Source organism: Salvia hispanica, chromosome 5 (assembly GCF_029641045.1).
Source record: "Salvia hispanica isolate PSC_SH4W2 chromosome 5, Shi_PSC_v1, whole genome shotgun sequence".
In the NCBI taxonomy this organism is placed as follows: Eukaryota; Viridiplantae; Streptophyta; class Magnoliopsida; order Lamiales; family Lamiaceae; genus Salvia; species Salvia hispanica.
The window spans coordinates 28,326,081-28,348,421 of NC_142696.1; the positions used below are offsets into that span (position 1 = coordinate 28,326,081).

Sequence of the window (22,341 nt, forward strand, 5' to 3'; positions counted from 1 at the left end):
AATAAATCGTTGATTATAAAATGATTAATTGATGAACAAAATCCACTTATTCTATTTAATTATTGTGTATCACGTTTCAATTAATATACCCATCAAAATAGTACTCCCCCCATTCCATGTTAATTAAGTCATTTTTGTATTTTGAGAACTTCCAATATTGAGTCATTTCTATTTATTGACAAAAAAAAACTATCTCTCTTACTTTAAATCACACATCTTCATTAGTCGTCATCTCAACTTCCGGTTGTGGTGCATGTCTAGCAACTCAGAATCTAAGATCACACTCATCTTCAACTATCATGTTTGCAAAATTATACATGTAATTATTATGTCACACAATACTTTTTTATCCCAGTAATGCACTAGTCCTGCTACAATTGCTAAACATGATTAGAGAACATCAAATGCTCGTTCTACATCTTTTTACGGAAAAGAGTTTAACAACATGACAACCCAATGACAATGTAATTAGAACATGTTCTTTTGTATTTCGACAATATTGGAGGATCTGGTGCGTGGCATCACATTAGGCACACTGTAATATTTAGTTGTTATCGCGAGGAATAATGTTTGATTGCTATTTGATTGGAATGACGGGCAACGTGGGTGAGACCACCACGGGAACTATGATCCATTGGCTCTTGAGAGTGCACGATCTGATTATCAGAGTGTTAAGAGTACAACTAACGTACCGGAGAGTGCCGCTGATACGGAGGAAGATAATGCGAATGTAGAGAGAAACCCGTTGATAGACGGAGAAGGAGAAATTGGCCCCGATGCTAGTGTGGAAACGAGAGAGCTCGACAAGGCGGGAGAGGCGACGACGACAAGAACCCTGAGCCGCGCAAGGACATTAAGGCACCAGAGTGGTATCAAGACTTTGTTGCCAAGTAGGAGCAGCATGATGCTTTAATATTTTTGCTTTGTTTAATTATTTTCGCATATTGTTGTTTTAAACTATTTTATTTACTTTGTTGCGTCGGGCCAAAGTTATAAGCCTCGTTCGGGGTTTCTTTGTTGGTTCTTTCCCGGATGTCTAGATTAGATCGAACCAACCCTAGGGTTTTAGATATATAAATAGGGCTATTTCGTTGATCACGTTTTAATTAATGAAATATTTTGCCCAAGTTATCTTGTTCCTCAAGTTTCACGTTGAAACCTAAGATGTCGACGGGACAATCCCCGCGCCAGCACTATCGCACAAACACCAACGAGCTTTGCCAGTCGCTGGAATTATCACTCTCTTAACAAGAAGTTAGTCTCTCGGACTCGTTACGGAATACGTCGGTACCATCTGGTGCCTTCATTTCGTACTCATGGAAAATACCACAATCACCAACGTCGCGCAGGGAGTTCTGATCGGGAATTCGCGCGATGGCCAGAACACGGGCCAGAATGATAGTGGTAAGCAGGTCGTTGACCCGATTGCCCAGGGGTTCGAACGGATGATGGAGCGTTTTGACAAACTCGAATCTCAGATGGATCGATCGGATCGTCGTGTGGATGCTCTGGAGACACCGCCGATCCATGACCCCGGACCGCTACAACATACTGGGGATGATGCAGAGTGGGAGTATGATGAATTCGGGGACCGTTCTCGGCAGGACTGCGACGTTGATGATCGAAACCCTAATCTGGGATTGCGAAATCGTTGGGGTAACAGTAGGGGCCACCGTGGTGATGACAATGGTCCGGGCCCTTATAGAGGCGGACACACTCAACCACGCCGGAACAGCACGGATTTTCATCAGCCGGGTTACCGTTACAATCGCACAAATTGGGACCTTCCCGCGCATAGACTTGGGATGATGAGGGACAGTTCGGAAATTGGCAGACTATGTGTTGAGACCCACCACAGCGTCGCGGGCTGTATAATCACAATAATTCTGATCATTCGAAAGGGGTACGGTTGCAGGCACCCCATTTTGATGGCTCGGACGCGGCTAATTGGATTTCACGAGTTCAATATTACTTCAATCACGTGATGATTCCTGAGGAGGAACGTCTGCATTATGTGGTGATGTTGTTTGACCCCCGACATCGGAATGGATATTTAACTTGTTAGGGTTGGTATACTGAAAAACATGTTTCGAGCAAATTCGCGAGAATAGAATCTTGCTTTTGTATGCAAAAACTCTACAATCCACATTTAACCCGATTCAGTATTATTCGAGCAGTTTCGTACGAATAGAATCAATATATTATTACATTGTGCTTGCTCGTGTAATTATAAGATGTTTATAAACATTTAAATGTATAAGAAGCAAACAAAGTATAAGTCTTTTGCTTAGTAGACCGGTTGTTGGCGTCGTCCACTTTAAGGTAACACGGTCAGATCTATGCAATGCTTTGCAAAAGAAAAGAAGAATATCACAACCTAGAAAGGCTATGGCTACCTATCGTTAAAGGTTGCAATGTCAGTCCGTATATTTCTAACCCTAACTGAAATAAGATGACATTGGTGTGGTATAGCACTAAACGGATCTAAAAGCAAGACGTGGCTTTATGCTATCTACTGAAAGACTAGGTCTTGATAAAATATTATTTCTTAAGCTACATATGTTAGCATTGAGCATACGGTATTGATTATGCACTACTTTGACTTATCAAATGGTGCGGGTTTCCCCAATAAACCTGATATATTGGGTAGTGGTGATTAATATCTAGCGGTGCTAGGATTGCTATTATGTTGAATCATGCGCGAGGTGAGTCTCGTTTGATAATATCCTCAAACGGAGCTCGAATAAGGTTTTATTATTCGGCAAACTAGCCAGTTGGAGTTTCATTACTCTATGAATAATAAATAAGTGTTTCTTGCTAAGTCCACTCTTGGAGTTAATAAGATATTAATTAATTAAGTTCATAGCAGACATTAATTAATTAATGGACATTTATATCTTAAGCGTGGGAAATAAATAATATAAACAACGGAAACCTGGATTACTTGTAATTTCGGATTTGGATGGGGAGGTCAATATTACTTCTGTAGTGGTTGCTCGTAATATTCCAATATAAGCTTGTAATAAATTGTGGGTTCAATTTAATTAGTAAAAAGCTAATTGGGGTGAGCTCATATCCAAAACCTTCCATACTGGGCCCAAAAGGAACTTAATATAAATAGGAGAATAAAGGAGACAGAAAACACACATTATTATTTTCTTAAAATTTTCATCCACTCCATCACAGAGAAGGGAACGATTTTTTTCTCTCCAGCTCTCCTCCGTGAAATCGATTTTTCTGTCTCTTTTATTTAAGTCCTAGTATTCCGGTGAGATCAACCCACACTGATATCGGAATACAGTTCGGGAACCAAAGAGAAGATCTGTGGTCTAGTATTGAAGATCATCGTGGAGAAGGCGCGAGCAATCGTCGATTCTTTGGAGAATCAAATCGGTAACTCTAAACCGTAGAATTCATGTTTTAGGATTTACTTTCTTTGAGCATGAATTATTTGCATTCTAGTATGCAATTCTGAGTTAACATATGAATAGATTAATTCCATAATCGGGCAAATAGATCCTACGTCTAATTTATTTGTTTTGTACATGTCTTCCGCTGTGCAAGGGGATTCAAACCCCAACATAACTATCGTGCAAATAATGGATTTGTCAATTAGCTGGACTTTCTGGAGGATGTTAGACACTGTTTTGACCCAAAAAGCTTTAGGAATTATACGGGACTAATTGCAAAACTGATGCAGGCTGGAACGGTTACCGAGTATCACGAAACCTTTGAACGATATTTGAATCGTGTGGAGGATCTGTCTAAGACATCGTTGATTCCGATTTTCATAGCAGGGCTCAAGCAGCCGATTCAGGAAAAGGTGGAGCTACAACAACCAACGTCCTTCGCTGCGGTAATGGCGTTGGCCTTGATTGGCAGCTACTCAAACGGAGAGACACCGGTCATCTACGTTTTCTCACAGGCAGTGGTCTGGTCGGGAAGGTCGATCATCCCTATCTATGGGATCGATAGGCACGACGGGAACCTCTTTGGGAGCTCCTGCAGTGCAGGCAACAAACACAAGGGGTAACACAATGGATAGAAACTGAACCCAATCAATTCGAGCATCCAATGCAGAGAAGGCGGGGAGATCGAGGAGTGGATTGTGCTGGAATTGCCCAGAGAAGTGGGGCGTGGGCCATTTGTGCAAGGTGAAATTGTTGAGTTATATTGGGGAGGAAGTGAAGGAGGAACCAAATATGGTGCCACCTGACCACACCATCGATGATGAGGTCCTAACAGCCTGTCTCACCTTCACGCCCTAGCCGGCGAATCACGCTCAAGACCATTCCATGTGATAGGGTCGATTGGCAGCAAGGAGGTGCGGGTTTTGATTGATACAGGAGCAACAATGGACTTCCTTCATCCGCGCATCGCAGAGTCGCTGCAGTTAGAATTAACTCCGATTTGTCCATTCCGCGTCTTAGTAGGTTACGGAGCTTCCTTACTGTGTACTCATGTATCTCGCCGTACAGAGCTAACAATGCAGGGAATATTATTTATGGTCGACTTGCATATTCTCGATCACCATGGACCGGATGTTATTTTGGGGATGGCGTGGCTTGAGTCATTGGGCAAGATCTCGGCCGACTTCTTCGTGAAACTTTGGAGTTTTACAGAGATGATCGGTAGGTATTTTTGAGAGGAGTGTCACTGGGACCGAAACAGATTTCTTTGCAGAGACTCGCTCTTATGATGACCTGTTCGACGAACCATGAGTTTTATGAGAATGTGCAGTTGGAGAGAGCCGAGGGTGACGCGGCGATGAGCGACGAAGAGCAGTTTCCGGGGGATATACCTGAAGTGGTGCTGCGCGTGCTAGCGCAGCATAACATCGGTCAGTGTTTAGCCTCCTGCGCGGGATGCCTCCATAACGTCAGTTTGATCACAAGATTCATCTGCTTTCGAATACAAAGCCTATCAATGTCAGACCATACCACTATCCATATTTTTAGGAAAATGAGATCGAAAAACAAGTGCGAGATATGCTGGAGCAGGGAATCATCCAACGCAGTTAAGAGGTTTCTAGGTCTCACCGGATGCTATCACAGGTTTATTTCACAATATGCCACGATTGCAGCACTGTTGACAGATCTGCTGAAGAAGGATTCCTTCGAATGGTCAGAGGCGGCTACCGAAGCCTTCGTCAGTTTAGGAAGACCCCCAACCCGTGAATAAAGTCAAAATATAACGTTCAAAAACATGATCCTAGCCCAAAAGTGACTAGAATCCAAAGGAAGAACATGAAGAAAAAAAACTGAAGTCCTCACAAGTCGGGATACTCCATGCTATCAAAACTAAACTAGGAATCAAATGAACAAAGGGAATAACTAAAATAAAGAGAACAACCATGTAGTCACAATCAATTCGCATCTCTGCATCGGAAACGAAAGTTAGAATATCCCAGCTGATCCATCCTAACAAGCGTCTTCAGGTAACGAGGTGCAAAGACTAAATCATAATATTTCATAGTAGGGGTTTGAACCCCCCTACCTGCAAGGAAATCGGCATCACGGTTTCCTTCTCTGTAGATGTATGAGAATCGAACTTGCCGCTGAGAAGTCATTCTCCGGATCAAGACCACGTAATATCTAAATTCCACAGAACCAAACTGTCCAGATGACAGTAGAGTAACCAGAGCCGTTGAGTCAAGTGCTATCCAAATGTGTGTAGAAAACTCCATGGCATCTCTAAGCCTCGAATAAGAGCCATAAGCTCTGCCTCAAAGCTTGGAGATGCATCCACCAGAGTATGACGGAAAGGGAGACCGCGATGCTTGCAGCCGTTCCTTTCCGTCCAAAGAAATCAAACAATCAAACAATCAAACAGGGAACTATAAAACTAATATGCATGGCGGGACCCCTAGAGAATGAGGACATCCGCCAATGACCTAGTCTAAGTGCAATATCAGTGCGCGTGTGAATCGGTGTGTGCGAGGAGGGAACCAGGCATCGAAATATTCCCACATAGAAATCGCCGACTGACTCGAAAGAAAGACGTGACTAAAAGACTCAAAAGAGGGAGACCGACAACACCGACACCTAGAAGCTAACTCAATACCCCGTTGCTGCAACTTCTCATCCACCGGCAGCCTACCATACAATAACCTCCAAATGAATATCGAGATGTTAGGGGTCATCCCCTCATTCCAAATCAGTCCCAAAATCTCATACTTCGGCAATCTCGTCCGGATGCTCTCCCAGGCTGAGGTCACAGAGAACTCGTCATGGCTAGTCATCCTTCGCCCCCACCTCGATCTGCGTGGCTTTATATGTTCAAACGTATCGAGAGGTATGCCAAACCTGAAAGATAAGTCATGCAACATATCCTCATCCCATGCATGCTCATGCCAATATGATGCAACGGCCTGAGTTTGAGGAGGATCATATACTGTTGTGCAAACGCAGGATCAGCACATATATGTCCGCAAGCTGATGGGTTTCAAGTGTAAGATCGAGTATAAGCGGGGCATTTCCAACAAGGTCGTTGATGCATTGTCACGAAGGGATGTGACGGGATCATCACCCAGACAGGCATATCTAGGCGAAGCATATCAGAGTGTTGTACCGGACATCTCGACATTCATCCTCATCGCCCGTCCGGTACCGCACGTGATGGAACTCATACGGAAGGAGACGACATCTATACCGGATCTCAAGAAGTTGTATCGCCAAATTTAGGCAGGAGAGGCCCTACCGGGGCTGACTTTGGTGGATGGGTTAATCTATTTCAATAGGAAAGTTCTGATTAGTGTTAATTCGGAGGTAAAACGTGCCTTGCTTACTGAACACCACAACACACCTCTAGCCGGCCACCCGGGACACGAGCGCACTTTTTGTCTGTTGGCCGCAGGATTCTTTTGGCCTATTTTGCGTAAGGATGTGAAGAAATTTGTGGACGAGTGCGTAGTGTGTCAAACGACCAAATACTCGATGCAGAAACCGGTCGGGTTGTTGCAGCCACTACCAGTACCGTCGCAGGTTTGGGAGGATGTGTCGACGGATTTCATCACCAGGCTTCCACAATCTCGGGAATTTATGGTGGTGGTGGACCGCCTATCTATCTACGCCCATTTTGCGCCATTACCGGCACGTTTCGACGCATTTTAGGATAGCTTACCTATTCGTGAATATAGTGGTACGCCATCATGGGTTTCTAAAAACGTTGGTCTTAGATCGAGACTCGATGTTTTTAAATGCAGTTTGGGAGGAAATAATGAGGTTGAATGGTACTAAACTTAACTTCACAACAACATATCATCCGCAATCTGACGGTCAGACGAAGGTACGGAATAGGGGCTTGGAACAGTACTTAAGGGCTTTCACTGCGGACAAACCGACGAAATGGCAAATTTCTTGCCTTGGGCGGAGAGAGTCGCAGATACGAATGAGGATAATACGAATGTGGAGAAAAACCCATTGATAGACGGAGAAGCTGCCCCCGATGCTAGTGTGGGAACGAGAGAGCTCGACAAGGCGGGATAGGCGACGTCGACAAGAACCATGAGGCCACGCAAGGACATCAAGGCACCGGAGCGGTATCAAGACTTTGTTGCCAAGTAGGAGCATGATGCTTTAATATTTTTGCTTTGTTTAATTATTTTTGCGTATTGTTGTTTTAAACTATTTTATTTACTTTGTTTAGGTTTCACGTTGAAACCTAAGCTGCCGACGGGACAATCCCCGCGCCAGCACTATCCCACAAACACTGACGAGCTTTGCCAGCCGTCGGAATTATCACTCTCTTAACAAGAAGTTAGTCTCTCGGACTCGTTACGGAATACTTCTGTAACACGAGTAAAAATTCCGTGGTCCTTCCACACCATGGTGGCATAATGATTTGGTGTGCCTCACCAATACCTTTTCTACAATTGGAAAACATGTCATATCACCTGGACATAAATTTGGCAACTTTATACTATCTAAATTTGAAGACATCCATTTAACTATTTTATGGAAAGTAAAATAATATTACATACAAAAACTATACGGAGTATCATATTATGAATAATGAGTTTCGCTTAATACACTAGTACAACTTATATATGTATATTCATCTCATAATTAATAGTATTGGTAATATACTACACATCTCTCTTATAAAATAATAATATTTTCAGATAATTTATGAATATTTCGTTTCTAATTTTTTATTTTCTTGTATTAAAAATTCTTGATTTTTTACATGCGAATAAAATTTTTTGAAAATTATAGTAATATTATATGCTAACAAAAGGAGTATAAGTTACGGTAATATTTTTATTTATGAAAAATTTTCTTACTTATATAAATACTAAAAAACAATAAAAAATGATTTTATCCATAATAATATGATTTTTTTTATTTAACATAAAAGATAATGCAATATGATTACTTTTATGTGTATAATATTATTATATTACGAGATTAATATGCATACATAAATTGTACTAGTTAATTAGTATATTAACGTGAATTCATTATTATATAATTTTTATATTTATTATTTTACTTTTCATAAAATAATTAAATGGATGTCTTCAAATTTAGATAGTATAAAGTTGCCAAATTTATGTCTACATGATATGGCTTGTGTTTCCAATTATCAAAAAGATAATGGTGAGACGCATCAAATTATTATGCTACCATGGTGTGGAAGGACTATGAAATCTTTACTACTGTAACACAGAGCCTAAGCCTGAGAAATACAAACCAATTTTATAGAAAATTGTAAACTTTTGGAATTCCTCTAGTTAGTATTTTTTTCTATTCTGAAGTGAAAGCTGAATGAATCAATATCATTTAATAAATTAAATGAGCAATAATTGTCTTTATTTTTTTTGGCCTTCTAATGATCCATCAATCAAAAACAATTTTAATTATATAATAATTTTTATAATTAAAATAGTACTCACTTCGTCCCGTAATAATTATATTTTTTTTGTGGGCACCAATTTTAAGAAATGTAAAGAAAAGTTGGTTGGAAAAGTTAGTGGAATGTCGAATCCATTTTTTTTATATTGGTTTTATAATAAAATATGAGTGAAGTGAGTTAGTGAAATATGAGACCTACTTACCATTTATGGTAAAAATGAAGTGTGACAATTATTGTGAGACAGACCGAAATGGAAAAGAGTAACAATTATTATAGACGAAGGGAGTAGTATTTTTATAAATTTCTTTAAAATTTCCTTTTTATATTTTTATAGATTGATAATATTAATGCTTCCTCTGTCCTTCATTATATGTTATACTTTGATTCAACATAAGTTTTAAAAATTGTATTCAGTAATAGAAAATGGATTGAAAAAGCTAGTGCAATGTGACTGCCACTTCTATTAATTTTATAATAAAATTGTAAGAGGATGAATTAGCGAAACTTAGAAATCCATTATCAAATTAATGCTAGTATTGATGGATAAATAAAAAATAAAATAATGACAAATAACCATGGATGAAGTAGGAGTAATTATCACAATTAAATTCGTGGAGTACACCAAAATCTTAAGCGTGGGGAATCTAAAAAGTAGTGGGTGCAGGATACATGATCGTTGGATTCCTACTCTATGATTGCACGCTCACTTCATCTTCTTTCTTCTAAAAACTTTAAATAAAGAGTCACTGTTTTAAGTCATATTGACTCACTGTTTGAAGTCATCTTGACATGCCGATTAATCAGGATTCTTGATCGTTGGATTCCTACTCTACACATGTGAGTTCATCCCCATTCCTCAATTCCTTTGTTCTGGGGTCTTAATATTGCACTTTTTTTTCTTTTTTTTTGAACTTTAATTAAATTGGCAGTTATTGGTGTTAAATTATGAATTGATTATGTAGCGATGATGGGAAGATGAAAGATAAATCGAAGGAGAATCTACAAGTCGTGGTGATTACTTATTTGTTATGCAGAAATCTAGCAAGGAAGAGATTGCTTTGAAAATGGGAATCCAGCAGAGTATTAAAAGAGAGGAAGAGGAAGAAGAAAATGTGAATAGATGGATAAAGCATTACAGTAGCAGCCACCGGATTCTGCTGGTTGGGGAGGGAGATTTCTCCTTCTCCACTTGTTTGGCATCAGCTTTTGGTTGGGCTTCCAACATGGTCGCCACATCTCTCGACTCTCAAGGTATACTGTCTTTTCCTTTTCTTCGCGCTCGTGTATTAGAGCATCTTCACATTTACACTAAATTCAAACTCATTCTAGCGTAAATGTCACTTAAAATACTCCCTATGTCCATAAAAAAATAGATAAAATTGTTAATGATACGAGTTTTAATGCATAATTCTTAAAGTAAGAGAGATAAAAAATAGTGGAAATAGTGTCGGTGGATTGTGAGGATCGCATTTAGGTACTATTAATTAGAATTAATTCTCTATCACATTTTAAATTTTAATTTACCATTAGAGATGGTCTTATGATTATCAAGATTGTATTCTATGCACAGGTTTTGTGGTGAAAAATTATGAGAGTGGTCTATCCAATCTAGTGGAATTGGAAATTAGAAAGTGCATTGTGTTGCACGGGATTGATGTAACCAAAATGGCTTCTCACACTCTCCTTGCTGGAATCAAATTCGACCGCATAGTATTCAACTTTCCGTATGCTGGATTTTTCAAGGAATTGCCTCGCGATACGCAGCTCGGGTTAGTTGCATTATCGCCACCCTTGTCACTTACAACACGTTTGGTAGGGAAGATAACATTTTTGTTTGTAGAATTCCATCTCTAGATTAGTTATATACCCTACCAAAAATGCGCTTAGGATAGCCAGATTTGAATGGAATGATTTGTTGCGTTGTAGGCTTCACAGGACATTGGTGAGCAGGTTTATGGAGAATGCCAAGGAAATGATGAGCCAAAATGGGGAGATTCACATAACTCACAAGAGTAACGGATTCCACAGGGAGTGGATGTTGGAGGGCCTGGCTTTGCTCCACGGTCTCAGGCTTGTGGATACTGTGGATTTCGACCAAGAGGAGTGGCCAGGGTATAACACCAAGCGCGGATTTGGGGGCGACTGCAACTTCGATTGCAACCCTAGTATCACCTACAAATTTCGCCTTTGATCTTCAATCATCGTGTATCTATGTGTATATATAGTTTTTTAAGTACTCCTATTTACTTTACCAATGTTTCTCTCAAGATCAAACTCCTTTTCCAGTAATTGAATTTTTAACTTAAAAATAATAACAGTGACACAGTTTTATTAAGGAAGACCAATATCTACACCTAGATATTAGGATTTCAAAAAATTAACATTTCCGTCTCATTCCAAGTGATTCATATACTTTTTTTATCTATAATAAGTTATCATAGTAAAAGAATGGTCCTATGAAACAAATCAATAGTGTAGTAATGATTCCGGACAAATGGTGGGGGTAAAAAGAAGGAATATACTGTTGATGGATCACCTAATGACATTACTTTAAATTATAAAAGTATACAACATGTTAGTTTATTAATTGAAGTGGCTTTAAAATCGTACGGATCCTAGAAAATACTTATACGTGGGTGCCTGTGCCAACTACCAAAAGCAAGAACAGAGAAAGAAAATGATTCGTCTTCGTCAGCGTCTTTGTCACCTTTAGTTTATAGTCTTCGCCATGAAGTCTTCTGCTCTCTGTTTATATCTCACAACTTCTCTCTCTCTCTAGTTCACACTTCATATCGGTTGTTGCATCTCGAGCTCGAACCTTGCTGTTGCTGATCAGGTAAATTCTTCCTCTTTTTCTTGTTTCTGATGATCTGATCGGATTATGATCTTCAAGTGTTTGTCAACTGCTTCAAATCTATTCTTAAATGTATAGAAGCTACACGATTATTAGAAACATGTAGTGGTAGTGGTTAGCCTTTTATGAGAAGTACTATAGCCTTATACATATATGATATATATTCCTCCATTTAAGGAATCATTTTAACTCGACACAAGTTTTAAGAAAATTGTTTGATAATGTGAGGAAAGGTAAATACAGATAGTAAGTAAAATATGAGATTCATTTTTAGTACTCTATCTATTCCTTGTTAATAGAGGCATTTCTTTTCGACACGGAGTTTAAGAATAGTGTGTTAAATGGATGGTGGAAAAAGTAAGAGTAAAGTAAAGATGAAGAGAGAAAAAAGTAAAAACATAAATGATTGAAATAACTTAGAACTTCTTAAAATAGTAAAATGACTTTATTAACTTGAAATGAATTGCAGGTTCTAAAACAGAAATAATAATAATAATAATAATAATAATAATAATATATTATTATTATTATTATTATTATATATCTTACTATGTATTGTTGTGTATATATACGGTATTGTTTGAGCAGTATTATTATACCAGAAGTTCAAAATATGATAATTTAGGAATATAGGACTACATGAATAGATTGCATTTCGGAAAAATAAAAAAGAAAGAGAATAGATTTCCAACTTAATGTTAATGGAGTATGCATGATCGTAAAAACTAGACCAAGATTTACTTATTAATCAAAGCTCATTTTAGCTAAATGATCATTTTAAGTTTTCAAAAATTTTGTCAATAATTAATCATATAGTGCATCTTTTTTGTTTAGAATGTAAATAGTATATGGGTTTTAAAGGATATGTAAATAGTATTTGGGTTTTAATGGATCTTTAGTTGGGATCTTGTCGTCTTTGATTAAAAGTTTATATACTTCTTTAAGTAGATACAAGAAACTCTGTTCTTAGAAGAATTTATCTACCCTCAATATTTTTTAGTGACATCTTAGGTACCTTTTGAAACAAACCATCCAACGAGAGACAAGAACTAAAAAAGTAAAATTCGAAATTAGTTTTGTGATAATTATAGAAAAGTGCATTGATTTGGCCAGGAAAAAAAAATACACATCAGTCTATCAATAGTTTCCTTTTTACTATTTCGCGGTCGATGAAGTTTCATATCATTGTTATTGTAAATGATAAATAGTCATCAAATTATATTCACATTTTATTATAAAATTAATACACCTTCCGTCCTTAAAATATAATCACGTGTTGTTATTATTTATTTTTTTTGTCCGAAACAATTTTCCATCAAATTCTCTCTTTATCTAATTTTATTAGTTAGGTATTAAAACGTGTGCCGTCTACAAATGAAATATTCCCTCCGTCCCTAGTAATTGTCCATTTTAGTTTCGACATGGATTTTAATAAATGTAAAGGAAAGTGGATTGAAAAAATTAGTGGAATATGTGTCATATTTAATTTTATACTAATAAAATATGAGTAAAATGAGTTAATTGAATGTGGGGCTTTCATACCATTTATAGTAAAAGTAAAAGTGAATAATTAATGGAGGACAGACGAAAATGACAAAAATGAACAATTAATAAAAGACGGAAATAATATAGACCTGTAAAGTAACGAAACTTATATTTTACTAACTTTTTCAGACTCTCGTCTTAAAATCAGTGACGGAAAAAAGAGAACTCCTGCTAATCATCGGTGGAGGGGAATAATATGTGTTAATACTTTTGATATCATTTGAACTCCTCTGCCTTGTTTCTAAGTCGGTTCACAAATCTAATTAAAATATACTATAATTATTTTCTCCTAAATACAAGCAAATTATTAATGTAACCTTACAATAAAAGTATAGTAAAAAAAGCATCAAAGCACTTATTCACTTCTTCAGGTGTGGTTTTAAAGAGATGTTGTGAAGATCAAGAAATATAGAAATGGGAATTATCCAGAGCAGCAGCAGCAGAGGAAACGATGAAGGTGAAACCCCAAGAAGCTTTTTTTTCATCTACAAAGCTTTAAGGGGCCTATGGCGGAAAGTTTTTTCCATATTTGGTCGTACAAAGCCGTTACTCCCGCTTCAGAAACCGGCATCAAGCATTACCACCAAGCCCTTACTGGTTGCTAAAACCCCTCACATTTCTCCACCAACTAGGAAATTTTATAATCCGGCATCAAGCATAAGCACCGAGCCCTTACTGGTTGCTAAAACCTCTCACATTTCTCCACCAACTAGGAAATTTTATAATCCGGCATCAAGCATAAGCACCGAGCCCTTACTGGTTGCTAAAACCCCTCACATTTCTCCACCAACTAGAAAATTTTATGATGAAAATTTGAAGTGTGATAGTGAAGATCATGTGGTGGTGTGCGTACACCAGTCCTCAAACTCGGTTGTTTCTGTGAAAGAAAATGTTTCAAGAAATGGCATTGCTCTGATAAAAAACTCATCAGAAGAAGAAGATGATGTAATAGTAGTTGAGAAGATAAAGAGAGCTATTAGTGTGGTGCTGGAAGAGAGGTGGATTAAGCACTACAGCAGCGGGCATCGAATACTGTTGGTCGGAGAGGGGAATTTCTCCTTCTCCGCTTGTCTCGCGCTGGAGTTTCGCAGCGCTCCTAACATCATCGCAACATCTCTAGATTCCCAAGGTGAAGTAGTCTCACTTCACTTGTGTTGTTAATTAGTTATTGATTGAGAAGTGGATTTGGTGTTAGCATTTCTGAAGAGGCATTATGACAAGAGTATACACAACATTGAGGAACTAAGGAGGAGAGGAAGCAAGGTGATGCATGGGATCGATGCCACTACAATGGCTAAGCATCAACTGCTCGGACAACTTAGGTTCGATCGCATCATTTTCAACTTTCCCTACGTTGGGCTGCATACTATCAAGAATTTACCGCGCCAATCTCAACTTGCGTAAGCCAATTAATTGAACATAGCATATTAACTAGTATAGTCATGACTCATGTTCATATGATTATCGATGTGTGCAGACTTCACCAGGAACTTGTGAGGGAGTTCCTGGAGAACGCAAGAGAGATGATAGGGGAAAATGGGGAGATTCACATAACACACAAGACCAACGGTTTCCATAGAGAATGGGGGCTCGTGTCGCTTGGTCGCGGCTGCGGGCTCAGGCTCAAGGAGGAAACCAATTTCAACCTTGTGGATTATCCAGGCTACAACACTAAGTATGGATTTGGAGGTAATGGAGATTTCAATTGCTACCCCAGCAAAACCTACAAATTCCGACTCTAATATTTACATATTTTCTTGCTTGTACGTGTACGTGTAAATATATGAATTCCCAAACGAACCCCATATCATGCTACTGCATATTTCAATCCACATCAAATATAATACCCCATATGTTTTGAAAAGAAGATTTTGAAATAGATATTTACTGTGTTAAGCGGAGGAATAATAAATAGCAAAGAGACAATAAGTGAATAATGTAAGAAAGATAATATGTTTTACTGCTTTTTGTTAAAAATAAAAATGACTTAGTTAATAAGAAACTCATTAAGTACTGCTTTTTTGAGTTGTCTTTCCAAAACTGTGGTAAGTAACCAATATATTGGATTAGCACGTTGATTTGATCCATATATCTTCGCTATTCATTTTCTTTTGTAAGTACTGGAGCTTTCATGTTCCACCCGTTAGAATGAAGAAAAGATTGGTAATTGAAAGATATAATTAAAGCTACAATTAGAGCCTAAGGAAGAAAGCCAATAATCAAAGATACAATTAGAGCGTAAGGAAAAAAAAAAATCCTGAAATCAATCTAGAATCAAACATAGATTATATAGTCATATCTATAGGAATATGATCAATCGCAAACTCTAAATATTGTACAAACTTTAAACTATGGTCTGAACCATTAGAAAATATCAATAGATGATAAAATAATAGCAACAAAAAATGTTAACACTATGTCAACTGTATACAAGGATAAAATCCCAATAATATCCACCCTAATAATCTCTTTGGTCCCTCTTAGAAGTCTCATTTCTGATCGGCGCGGATTTTAAGAAATTATTTTACTTTGTAAATGAAAGTGGTAGAAAACTTTAGTAGAATGTGAGTCCTAATTTTATATATTGATTTTAGAGTGAACTACAAAAATAGTCCTTGGACTATGCGTTTATCTTGTCATTAGTCCCTGGACTTTCAAAATATCCTCAGACAACCCTGGACGAAGCGTTTATCTCGAAAATGGTCATTTTTCACTGTTTCATGACAAAAAATACCCTTTTGGGGGGTTTTGGGAGATTTGGGCAATATGGTCTTTTTACATTTTAAATCTGATATTATTTCAGTGATGTACTAAATCTGAGTATTATTTAAAAATTATCATTCTTCTTCCCTTTTGTCATCCTTCACTTTGTTTCTTTATTTCAATATTAGATTTAATTTTATAAAATTAAATTTTAAATTTTGATTTTTAAATATCAATAAATTTTAATAGTAATTTTAATAATTAAAAAAAATTATTGATATTTAAAAATCAAAATTTAAAATTTAATTTTATAAAATTAAATCTAATACTGAAATAAAGAAACAAAGTGAAGGATGACAAAAGGGAAGAAGAATAATAATTTTGAAATAATATCATATTTAGTACATCACTGAAATAATATCAGATTTAAAATGTAAAAAGACCAAATTGCTCAAACCCCCCAAAACCCTCCAAAAGGGTATATTCTTCACGAAACAGTGAAAAAGGACCATTTTCGAGATAAACGTTTAGTCCAGGGTCGTTTGGGGATATTTTGAAAGTCCAAGGACTAATGGCGAGATAAACACATAGTCCAGGGACTAATGGCGAGATAAACGCATAGTCCAGGGATTATTTTTGTAGTTCACTCTTGATTTTATAATAAAACGTGAGTGAAGTGAGTTAGTAGAATGCGTGGTCTACTATAAAAAATAATGAAAATAAAATAATATTTCTAATCGGGACCAGACGAAAAATGGCAAAATGAGAAGAAAAAATTCAGTAATCAAAACACCAAGATGACATTATGACATGATATGCCTACCCAATATTTATTTGACAAATGAAAAGTGATTAATACTCAAATTAATCATACATAATATGTCATTCACTTCTTTGGAAAAATGCCAAAATGTGGTAACACCTGTTGAACTTCCTATATATGCAAAATATGCATCCATGTATATTCACATAATTTCGTGATTAGTCTTCTGAACAAATTCATTGAAATTATTTTAATTAACTTTATTTTGTTAATCTTTATGATGTTAATCATGATGTAAAATATTTTAGTTAACTTAGTTTTCATATGATATTACTGTAATTAACTTAATTTTGTTATTTTTCATATGATATATTACTCTAGCTACTTTTAATTAAATTACTATTATTAATTTTCACATGATATTAATTATGATGTAAAATATTTTTGCACCTATATATAATATATATGGTTTAGTTCTTTTTGCCATTGCGCATCATTAACTATATGAATGACTAAAACACGATCAAAAAAATTAATATTTTTACATCAAATATATTTATATGGTATGAAAAAACTCCAAAAACAAAATACAACAGATTACTCAGTTGCAGATCTAGGGGGGGAGGGCAGGAGAGGGCGGTCGCTCCCTCCCGGTCGTTCTGAGAGCCTAAACTTTTCCTTGAATCGAGCCGAAAATAGTATATTCATCCCCTCCATAGAGTGTACAAATCTATTTGTTTTCAATAAATGTTATATAAAATGTAGAGTCTAATGGTTTGATTGTTTGGTTTTTAACTAAGAGGTCTAGGGTTCAACCCTCAACAAGAACATATTTTTGTCCATTGTTACTTTTTTATTTTATATTTTATATTTTATCAATTCATATTTCTTCTTATTATCAAAATAATTCCTTTAAATATTTTATGAAATCTAAACTTTTACTAATTTGCATATATTATGTTGTTATATTTATTCTTTAGTTAAAATCATTTTTAATCCTGTGTTAATGTCTTTTTGTCCTAAAGTACTTATAATTTATGGTCCATACATCTTAATTATTCTTTATGTAACAAAATAAACATCTTAAATATTTTTGAAATCTAAATATTTACTACTCTACTTATATCACTTTTGTATATAATATTTATGATGATTTTGAATGCATATAATATTTATAATAATTTCATATTTTTAAATGAACAATACATATTTGCAAGCTAATGCATGTTTATATTTTATTAATATAATATTATTTATTTATTATTAAAAATAATATTATTTATTTATTATTAAAAATAATATTAAATCAAATATTTAATATTTAAATATTAAATCCGCCCCCGCCATTTTCGGGGTCCGGATCCGCCACTGAGATTACTCATGTAAAAATAGCAATTACATTCAAAATTTAAAATAATTACAATTAATACTAATCGTGATCACATTAACCCTTTCAAGGTTAGTACCAAATAGTTAATATATTAAATACCTGTCTACATCATAAATGAATAAATATTACTAGTTCAAACTTAAAAATTATGATAAAAGTCTTTCAAAAAAAATTTCGTAATATATACGTTATATATGTGTGCATATGGATGCATATTTGATATTTGTAGGATTAAATAGGAAGTTCACAAATATCACCATATTTAAGTATTTTTCCAAATAAAGTTAATGTCCCATTAGGTGAGATTTAGGTGTTAACATATTTCAATTTATCAAATAACAGTTGGATAGACGTACCATGTCATAATACCACTTTGGTGTGTCTTAGCTAGTGAATTTTTTCTCCAGAATGAGACGTCTAATGTGATACGACCATGCCCGGAAGGCCCATGACGAGGCGCCTACATGAGGGGATCTCCCCTTTCAACCAAAAAGCCATGTTGGAGGAGTCTACGAAGACCGAGGAGCACACGAAAAGACTCGTGCCGAGATTTGAAGGCTGGGAGCTTCCACCCGACCGGGTAGATTCTGCGGCACTCCTTCACCTGGCCGGGTGCTAGTCGCCACCCGACCGGGTAACAATTCGGCCACCCGCCCGGGTGGCTCTTAAGGCGCTGCCTCACCCGGCCGGGTATGATCTGCTGGAAGAGCCTAGGCCAAGCATCGCCACCCGACCGGGTAACCATTCTGCCACCCGCCCAGGTGGCCCGTCGAAGGCATGAAGGAGTCAAAGGGTTTCACCTGGCCGGGTAGAGTGACGCGGACAAGATTTTGTGGGCCTTTTCATTGGGAATTGGACCCTAGTATAAATATCTTTTGATGCCATCTTTTTCCTTAGATTTTGCTGAATTAAAGTTTCTACCCTAGACAGTTTCCTCTTTGAGGATTGTATCTAATTCCTTCCTTATAGGTTGCTTGTTTTCATCTTTGATTGACTCAAGTAGAGGTATGCATCAATGAGGTGTATCCATTGAGTAGTGGAGCCAAGGGGTGATAGAGCTATTGAAAGTTGCCTAGGGTTGTTTCCATTATTTTGGTCAAGGTCCTATGGTTGTAGTTCTTTTATTTCATCATTATACACATGCTTCTCATCTCTAATCTACCATCCATTCTTGTTTAGGTTCAATTTTCGTGGTTGGATCTCTTTTTATCCTTTTGTTGTTCTTGTTAAATTGAAAATCAATCTCACAAAAATATCTAGATCAAGCATCACAAATGGGTAATTCCTCGGTAAATGGATCATAAAATACATGGATCCTCATCATTTGGTATCTAGAGCCTAGTACCCACTAGGTGTTTCTTCTATTGCTTCCTTGAGTTTTATTTTGTTCCTTATTTTTCTTTGTTTTTGTTGGGATGATCGGATTGATCTATGTTATGTGTTCTAGCTACGTGCAAAAGTTCATCAAAAAATTCCTTCGTTTGCCTAGTTAACTGTGGAGATTAACATCATTGCCCTGTTTTGGCATAGTTGGGGAAAACTATACAAAACCTATCCAATTATCAAATCTGACTATATATGGCTATTTTTCCCTTGATATAGACTTGTTTATGAATATATCCACCAAAATTCATCCAAATTGGGAGCGGTGATCAATACCAAAAAAATTCATAAAGATCAGCCAAATTTCAGCAAAAAGCTTCATCCCATGTTTTGTTTCTTTGGTGTGTGTATACTCTAGGCCTAGTTTTCCTTGCTTTCATATGTTTAATCATGATTACTTTGGTATTTACTACTTGGTGCCCATATGTTCTTGAGGGTATACCTTGATTGAGTTGTCCAGGCACCAACGAGTGGGAATTGGATCGAGAGTGTGTGATACTAGCCCCACTATATTCTAAACCAACCGAGTGACATTGGTGAGTGACTTGGGGGGTAGGGGGTGGGATACTACATTGGGGCGAGTTAGCTTCTTAAATCTCTTTTTCTTATTTTTACTATTCTCTAAGACTAGTCCCTAGTCTTTGTTTTTGTGTTTGTAGGAAAACTTTGATGCCTCCTATTACTCGATCCAACAAGATGGGGGACATCCACGAGGAGGAGGAAAGGAAGGGAGCGGGCTCAAGTAATCCCAAACCCGAAGGTGATCTAGTGAGCTTGATGGCCCGAATGATGAAGGAATTCAAGCAAGAGGTGATGACCCAAATGGATGTTTGGGCAAGAGAATCCGAAGCTCGTATGCTAGCCGCCCAAAACACTCTATTTGAAGAGTTCAAAGGAAGAGTGGGGGTGAGACCACCCACTCCTATGGGCAATGTCGTTCCCAATGAGGTTCCGGAGGAAGATGTTGACGAGGAGGTGTATGAGGGATGGCAAGGAGGGTATGTACGGGATAGGGTTAACAATTTGGAGAATGGAAGGTTTGAGGAGGTAATGGAGCCAATAGGCGGTTTGGAGGAGGAAATGGGGGATATGGTCGTTTTGGGGTAGGAAACCAACATGGAGGGATGGAGCCTTATGGGTATAGATTTAGGAGGGATAGGTAATATTAGGAGGAGCCCCGACAGAGTTTGATGATCCGTCCAAGACCTTGAAACACAACCTACCCGAATTCCACGGCAAGTTTGACCCCGAGGCCTACTTGGAGTGGAAATCTCAAGTGGAGAAAATCTTCCCCCTCCACAACTATTCCGAGGGTGACAAGGTAAATATTGCATTGGCCGAATTTAGGGGTAATGCTAATACTTGGTGGAATGATGTGTTGAGAAAAAGGAGGATAGCTAGGATGGGGGATGTGCGTTCATGGGATGAGTTGTGCCGAATCATGAAGGAATCATTTGTGCCTAGGTCCTATTATCTCAAGCTTCATGGGGAACTTCAAGACCTAAGGCAAGGATCCATGAGCGTGATGGATTACTACTATGAACTTCTTGCATTGGTGAACAAGATTGGAGTGAATAAATCGGAGGAATCCACTCAAGACCGGTTCATCCATGGTCTCAATACTTCGTTGAAGCATAAAATCCAAATTGAGGCTTTAAGAGAAATCACATTGGGGGAAGTACTAAGTTTTGTCGAAACCTATGAGAGGCAAGGAAAAGAAGTGGCTCTTAGCAAGGCGAGGGTGGCCTCTAACCAAACCGGGATGGGAGGAAACAAGTGGAGTACCCCTTCCAAGAAGATGGAGAGTCCGCCTATTACTCAAGGCAAGACACCATACAAGGCATCGCCAAACCCGAGCCCACAAGCTACCAAAAATCCTTCTTCAACGGAAAGTAGCAAGGTGCAATATTTCAAGTATAAGGGCTATGGTCACTATGCATGTGAGTGCCCTAACCAAAGAGTGATGGTCATTGGGCAAGATGGTAGCGTGCATAGTGAGGATGAGGAGGATGGAGTGGAAGAAGGCAAGGAGGCGAGTGTGATGCCTCGTATGTCATATTTTAGTGGAGAAGAAGAGGATGAGGGATTGAAGGTCTTAGTGATGCTAAGGATGCTCAATGTCCAACCCGATCTTGAGGAACATAAAGAACAAAGATGCAACATCTTCCATATGAATTGCAATGTACGATCTAAAACTTGTTTGGTGATTATTGATGGAGGTAGTTGTGCTAATGTGGTAAGTGAACAATTGGTGGACAAGTTGGGGTTGAAAGTTGATAAACATCCCAATCCTTACAAGCTTCAATAGCTAGGGGAGTCCGGAGAGCTAAAGGTGAAGGCTCAATGCTTAGTTCCCTTAAAGAATGGTGTCTTCGAGGATGAGGTGATGTGTGATATCATTCCAATGACTGCTTGTCATGTGTTGTTGGGAAGACCTTGGGAGTTTGATAGGAGGGTGTATAAGAATGGTTTCACCAATGAATATTTATACATGGTGAATGGTTTGAAGGTTAGGTTGATGCCCCTCTTACCTAAGGATGTGTTTGAGGCACACCAATATCTATAAAGGGAAAAGGATAGAGAGAAATGACTTGTGAGTGAGGGTGAGCTAAAAAAGTCAAGTGAGAGAGGGGGTGGTGAGAGCAAAAATAAAGTACCTAAACAAGAAAAACCACAAGCAAGGAAGGGAAAATGTTGCTTGTTAGCTAGGACTCCCGACCTTGGGTGGGCACTAAAAAGCCGTTCAATCATTCTCCTCATGGTTCGGAACGATTTATGTTTAATTGCTAACACTAACCCTTGTCCTTTGGTGATTGAAAGTGTTTTTCAAGGTTTTAAGGATGTCTT

General features: G+C 37.5%; 2 protein-coding genes across 4 annotated transcripts; both read left to right on the forward strand.

Moving 5' to 3' along the window:
• The first annotated feature begins 9,495 nt into the window (after window positions 1-9,495).
• On the forward strand, window positions 9,496-11,171 carry LOC125191094 (uncharacterized protein At4g26485-like). 3 transcript variants are annotated; one of them, XM_048088555.2, is made up of 4 exons: window positions 9,496-9,693; window positions 9,819-10,107; window positions 10,427-10,668; window positions 10,783-11,111. In XM_048088555.2, the coding sequence occupies exons 2-4, from the start codon at window positions 9,885-9,887 to the stop codon at window positions 10,870-10,872; spliced, it is 555 nt and encodes a 184-aa protein (XP_047944512.1). In that variant the 5' UTR covers window positions 9,496-9,693; window positions 9,819-9,884; the 3' UTR covers window positions 10,873-11,111. The 3 variants fall into 3 exon arrangements, with proteins under 3 accessions (XP_047944512.1, XP_047944510.1, XP_047944511.1); XM_048088553.2 differs by having other exon boundaries at window positions 9,504-9,693; window positions 10,427-10,625; window positions 10,783-11,171; XM_048088554.2 differs by having other exon boundaries at window positions 9,505-9,693; window positions 9,891-10,107; window positions 10,427-10,625; window positions 10,783-11,171.
• Window positions 11,172-11,527: 356 nt separating this feature from the next.
• LOC125187727 (uncharacterized protein At4g26485-like) lies at window positions 11,528-15,104 on the forward strand. The gene is made up of 4 exons (XM_048084353.2): window positions 11,528-11,692; window positions 13,627-14,384; window positions 14,451-14,655; window positions 14,733-15,104. Exons 2-4 carry the CDS (start codon window positions 13,670-13,672, stop codon window positions 14,995-14,997), a joined length of 1,185 nt encoding a protein of 394 aa, XP_047940310.1. The 5' UTR covers window positions 11,528-11,692; window positions 13,627-13,669; the 3' UTR covers window positions 14,998-15,104.
• Window positions 15,105-22,341: the final 7,237 nt, after the last annotated feature.

What these genes read in the sequence shown, in the direction of transcription:
- LOC125191094 (XM_048088553.2), top strand. Translation starts at nt 9,885, where the DNA reads ATGCAGAAATCTAGCAAGGAAGAGATTGCTTTGAAAATGGGAATCCAG. An exon ending in CACATCTCTCGACTCTCAAG is followed by an intron (nt 10,108 to 10,426) that starts GTATACTGTCTT and finishes TTCTATGCACAG; the next exon opens with GTTTTGTGGTGAAAAATTAT. An exon ending in CCTCGCGATACGCAGCTCGG is followed by an intron (nt 10,626 to 10,782) that starts GTTAGTTGCATT and finishes GTTGCGTTGTAG; the next exon opens with GCTTCACAGGACATTGGTGA.
- LOC125187727 (XM_048084353.2), top strand. Translation starts at nt 13,670, where the DNA reads ATGGGAATTATCCAGAGCAGCAGCAGCAGAGGAAACGATGAAGGTGAA. An exon ending in AACATCTCTAGATTCCCAAG is followed by an intron (nt 14,385 to 14,450) that starts GTGAAGTAGTCT and finishes ATTTGGTGTTAG; the next exon opens with CATTTCTGAAGAGGCATTAT. An exon ending in CCGCGCCAATCTCAACTTGC is followed by an intron (nt 14,656 to 14,732) that starts GTAAGCCAATTA and finishes CGATGTGTGCAG; the next exon opens with ACTTCACCAGGAACTTGTGA.